Source organism: Euprymna scolopes, chromosome 10 (genome assembly GCF_053919585.1).
Source record: "Euprymna scolopes isolate OS-2025 chromosome 10, ASM5391958v1, whole genome shotgun sequence".
Taxonomy (NCBI): Eukaryota; Metazoa; Mollusca; class Cephalopoda; order Sepiida; family Sepiolidae; genus Euprymna; species Euprymna scolopes.
In genome coordinates, this window is record NC_136491.1 from 64,834,433 (window position 1) to 64,840,592 (window position 6,160).

Below are 6,160 nucleotides of genomic sequence, written 5' to 3' on the forward strand. Positions count from 1 at the left end.
CTCAACTGTTCCTTGTGAACGATCCCCAAACAGTGTTAAGTGGTGGCAGGGAGAGGAGGAATTTATTAGAGAGAAAATATTTTACCACTTCCATTGATCTTAACCGATTTTGGCCGTGACTTCTCAGCAGAAAAAGTATAGAAATCTAAGATTATCGAGGAATTTGAGAAATAATAAGCCTATAACACACATCAGATATTGTTCTGCCGTTTGTGCATATTATATTTGCATGAAATGTCTTGATTTTTAATCCTATTAAGGTCAAAATCCGACGGGAAAAAATGAGTTCATTTTATTTATATAGAGAAAATGTTTTTTTCTTCATAATTTTGAAACCATTTGTGAACAGAATTCATAAAATATTTTTTAAAAGCATCATTATTTAATTAAATAAATTACAATTAAATTATTAATAATTGTTAAACATATGATTATATTGTTTAAAATTTTTTTTTTAAAAGTCCCGTATATATATTGTTTAAAATAAATAAAATGTTTATTATTAAAGAAAAAAGTTGTTTATATTTTTTTTTGAAAATGACGTTCTGCTTATTCAAACGTGTTTACATATTGTTTGCATAGTAATATAACAGTGATTAAGAAAATGGGGTTCCTTTATGTAATATAGGGTTTGAGAGTGATTTTACCAACATTCCCTTGAGGAATATGCCAGATTGCCAAAATTACACGTATCTGTATACAAATTTTTCTTTATTTTTTGTCCTTCGATGACCTTGTGTCTTTATTTGTATAAAAAAAAAAAAAAATAAATAAATAAATAAAGAGGAGTGATGCTTGGGATAGGGGAGTCCAACTGTCGAGGGATGGGGGGAACCAACATAAGTGAAGCATGGCAAATGATACTTATGGTCAAAAGGTGTAGGAGGATGGTAGGAGGTAGTTTAACAATCTATAAAATAGGTTCTATCTTCTCTTCTGGGGAAATTTGGTTATACTGGCGACTAGACAATTTGACTACTCCTGTATGCGGAAAATTTGTCACTATGGGCGCGGGTCATAGTTACCAACGTACAAAAAAAAAAAAAATGCAACAATAAAAACAAGAAAGAAGCAAGAAACGATCATCAAGAAGATAAAATGATTTGAGAAAAAAAAAAAAAAAAAAAAAAGAAGAGATAAGATGTAAAATGTTCACTCGCGCCTGTTCCTTTAGCAAGGTCCAACAGACCTTAAGTAACCATAAAAAAAACCATTAGAGAGAGTGCAGAATAGAAGGAAAGAGAGAAATAGATAGAAGACACTTACTGAAGCACTTTTTATAAATGGACGACATCTTATCCTTTTACATGTAGAAATAAGTCAACAGAAGTTACTTCCCCCTAACCATCGTCAATATCTTTTTGCCTTAGGGTAAATAAATCCATGATAGTCCCTTGCAGAAGATGAAAATAAAATCATGAATGTTCAATCAACGTTTTGTTAATTCCCATAGTTTTGTCTCTTCGGCAGCAGAGTTTCCACCACTTTGCTGGGTGGATTTTACTTTCTTTATCATGCACACCGAAGTCGACTTTCCATTTGTAATTTGGCTAAACTTAGCCATGCAGCATTTTGACCTTGTGTTAAGCCATGTGCAATCAGCCGACTTACGCCATTATAGCTGATTTTATAAAGAAAAAAATCCATTGGAAAAATATTAATATCTTCGAAACTATTAATTTGCGACGGATACGGTTTTCAGATTCTTTTTTAAACACCAAAATCTACAAGAAAATTTTTTTTTTTCTTCTAATTCGAGTTCATGGTTTTTCTAAAATTTTACCGTATCGTCTTTCAATCATTTTTTTTTTTTCTTTTGACAATTGAAAGATGAAAGTAAAAAAAAAAAAAAAAAAAAAAAATGCCCCCCCCCCCGACTAAGTGGCCAGAATATGGGAGCTCATTTTAAGTCAAATTTATATAGAAAAGTGATCACTCACTTTTTGACAAAGTAATTTCTTCATATCATGAAAACTATTTCTCTGCGACGGAAATGGTTAGCAGATGCGTTTTTAACAAAATCCACAAGAAAAATATTTTTTCGTTTTCTAGAGAGAGACTGGCCTTAAAGGGAAATTTTACCAAAATAAAAACACAACAAATAAACGTTACCAAAAGCAAGTGAAGTTACTCTTCTTGGATAAGTTTATGTTTTAACTTTATGTTTAAAACTAATTAAAAACAAAGGTAGGATACAACCTGTCAAGTTAAACCGAAGAACAAAATGATGGTCTCATTAGAAACCTAGTCGAGCTTCGATAATCGCTCAAAAATCGAAAATTAAACAACATAGTAGGAGAACATTGCATTTTCGCACGATCGAGGACATTGAATGCATTTTGTTTTTTGGTTAATGACTGATGCTAATATTTTCTAACAGCAATCTCTAACCCTTGCACACTCTAAACCAAGACTGCGAAAATGGGTATAGTTGATGCAAATACGGAACGGAAGCCAACAAGCATGAAACGAAACGCGAGACAATACCGAAACAGTGAAACACCCCATTTCAAAAACTATCCCAGTTTCCAACACTTCTTTTAATATATTTAATATATTATTTCAAAAAGACTTCATTTATAGAAAAGTTAAAATTTTAGATGCTTATGTACTTTTGCTACTGCGCTATTTTTTAAAAATGGTATTCAAGTTTAACGATATCTTTAATATTAAATTGGGTACTCCTTGTGCATTGAGTTCCATGGCGACTAGCAGGAAAAAAAACAAGTGTCGCTCCCTTCCTGACGCAAGCGCACGTAATGATTATTTGTCACATTTATTTATTTATTTTTAAAAAAAGTTTTACTCTTTATGAATATAAAAAGAAAAAAGTTACTAAACATTTATTAATGTCTCACTTTTGTTTTTAAATTTCTTTTTAAATGAGTTTTTTTTAATAGCATTTGCGGATGGGTAAAAAACGAAAAATATAACTGAACCATTTACTGATAATTTCTCACATTTACAAATATTTTTAACAAATAAATGTTATCAAAGTCAAGTTAAGTTACTTTTCTACCTAATTGGATAAGTTTTTTGGGTTTTTCTTTAATGTAAAATCTTTATTCGGTTCGAAAAACGAGTAATGTTGAACGCTGCCGATAAAAGTCGTCATCTTCTATCTTTTATAAATATAAAAGCGAAAATGCATGTATGTATGTATGTGTGTTCGCTTTTTCTGTGTGTCTACAAAAGGTTTCTTTCAGAGAAGCGGTCGCTCGCTTCACAACTTTTTAAAACTTTTTATATCACATAAATCGTAATATCTCAGTTAACAACAAAGCTCGCCTGTCTATTTAATATAAATCGTAATATCTCACAGTTAACAAAGCTCGCCTGTCTATTTAATTTGCTCGATTTCGGGAAGATAAATATTCAAGATTTGTCGCTCACCGCATGTGGGTTAGTCTTTTTCCTATAACATCTTGGAGGGGAGGGGGGAAAAGCGTTCAGCAGTAAATACTATCTCGCAGTCATATTTGACCTCATTAATTCATTAAAACGGGCACCTGCTAAATCCAAGTAATTAAATAAATTCAAACGTGTTTCCATTAGCATCTCGCGTTGGGGCAATGGTTAACGTCGCACTTTTTTTTTTTTTTCACACTTTTACAACTTTGCCTCAACGGTTCGGGTTTGATCCTCATACTTACTTTTTTTTTACCCCCCCCCCACACACCTACAAACCCCCGGGCAACGCCGGGTACCCCTCGCTAGTTTAAAAAGACATTTAAAAAACAAATGTCTGTAAAAGTGAGACATTATTAATAATAATCGTTTAGTTACTACGGCAACGTTAGTAAATAAAAAAATGGGTACTTGTACAGTTTAGTCAAGACATTAAAAAATGAAAATATCGAAAAAGAAAAAAAATCACTTAATTTCATCAAGTAGTTTTTTTTTACAGCGAAAAAACAATTTGTTATGATACCGAGCGAAATGTTCGATTTTTAGAAAGAAAAGCTAGTTTTAAATATGGGGAGGGTATTTCAGCGCTTTAACTAGAGTTATCTCCCTTTGGCATTTCTAAAATTCAAACATTTTTTTTTTAATTCAAGATGGCTGCCTTCAACGCGCTCTCATAAAAACGTGTTTTTCCGCTGTAAAAAAAAAAAAAAAAAAAAAAAAAAAACTTGATGAAATTAACTGAAATTTTTTTTCGGAAAACTTCGTTCCATAACGGATACATACAATTTAAACTTTATTCGATATTTTCATTGTTTAATGTCTTGACTAAACTGTACAAGTACCAAAAAAATGTTACGTGCGCATGCGTCAGGAAGGGAGCGACGCTTGTTTATTTCTGTTGGTCGCCACGGAACTCAACGCCCAAGGAGTACCTTAAATTGTTAAGTGAAAATAGAGAATAGTTAGAAAACACCCTCATCTGAGATGAGGGTGTTTTCTAACTATTCTCTATTTTCTATTTATTATTTAGACAGCCATTTCTTAACATGGGGAGATGAGGCTCATCCATCTCCCCATGTTAAGAAATGGCTGTCTAAATAATTTCAGCACAGTAACAAAAGTGCATAAAGTACAAAAAAATTTAAATAAATGTAAAAATTAAAGTAAGTTTTTACGACGTGTTCCAGTGTATTATAACCCCCCCCCCAAAAAAAAACCCTCCCCATGTTAAGAACGGAATTCGGAATAAACACACCCACCCACCTCGAAAGCCGTTCTTAACATGGTGAGGTTGGGGTAATCCAAAAGCCGTTCTTAAAATGGGGTGGTTGGGGGGGGGGGTTATACTACGCTGGGACAGGTCGTAAAACAATACCTTAGTGTATTATATTTTTTTTTATTGTTTACACAGAAAAGTGTCAAAACATGGTTCCGCCCTTCGCACATGAAACAAAAAAAAAAAAAAAAAAATGGAAAATTTTTATATTTTATATTTCTATAATTTTTTTTTTTTTTTTTTTGTCATAATATATTAAATATATTAACTCAAGACTTATTGAAAATGGGATGTTTTTTTTTGAGACGGGTGTTTACTGTTTCTCTATGGTTCTGTGTTTAGTTTTATGCTTGGTGGCTTCCGTTCTGTACTTGCATCAACTATATCCATTTCCGCCGTTTTAGTTTAGGAAGCGCAATTGTTAGGAATTGCTAATTTAAAATCTAACAAAAGATAGGGAAAAAAAATGAAAATAACGTTGAAAACAGTTGTTTGATCAATAAAAACAAAACATCGCACAAAACGAGATTGAAAATTCTTCGACACACACCTCACTTCGGTAACTCTGCAGTCAATCTCTTTGACAGCGGGTTGTATTAGATCCACAAGGCCAGCAGTAACAACATCTCTCATATCTAACTGATCATAACTTCCACTGGACATTTCTGCCGAAGAATAAGATGGAGTAGTAAGTCGAGCAGAATCAACAAGAGAAGAAGGTTCCGCCATTTTAAAATAACGAAAGCAGGTGACCGGTCGCGGTCACGTGACTCATCGGGTTTGTTCAATCCAAATATCAATTTGTTAATCAAACAGATGTATCTGTACAACATCGATAAAACATTTATCTATAACATTAGTGACAATTTTTAAAACCAAATTTAATTCTTCAAAACCTAAATAAAACAAGTTTACTTATACAGATATCATCCCAAATGGACTAAAATTTAACGGGGACAGTTTCTGCCGACACCGCTTGATGCTTCTGATAAAAATCTTATTTTTGTGAATAAAATTATCCAACATGTAGTACATATTTCATTAATAATTATAAAAAACTTACATTATTTAATTTTGAACAATATGTTTTCATAAAATAATATATATATATATATATATTTCAATATATTTAGAAAACAATTTAGTAATTTTTTAACAATATGTTTTCATAAAATTAAAAAATACATATTTCAATATATTTAGAAAAAAAATAATGTAATTATTTATGTTAGTGTTTATTTAGATTACTACACAAATGAACTATGATAGTTCAAAATAAAATAATAGAAAAAACTTCTGAATATGCTTATCAGTTGAAAATATTAGGGTACACAAAAAAGTATGCAAAATTATCGAGTACAATACTATACTAATAATTTTACTAATGAAACGGTAAATACTATTTGTTTAAACAATTATTTAAAAAAAAAAGGGGGGGTTGTATTACATAGATTCGAAAAAGTTGTCAAAAAACAA

At 31.4% G+C, this 6,160-nt stretch overlaps 1 protein-coding gene across 1 annotated transcript in view; it reads right to left on the reverse strand.

Annotated features, from left to right (window-relative positions):
* Nucleotides 1-5,442, reverse strand: part of LOC145286025 (SNARE-associated protein Snapin-like) — a 34,595-nt gene extending 29,153 nt beyond the window's left edge. Inside the window, exon 1 of the mRNA XM_080134644.1 lies at nt 5,235-5,442. Coding sequence (XP_079990770.1) covers nt 5,235-5,413 — 179 coding nt within the window. The 5' untranslated portion in view covers nt 5,414-5,442. The remainder of the gene's footprint in view (nt 1-5,234) is intronic.
* Nucleotides 5,443-6,160: the final 718 nt, after the last annotated feature.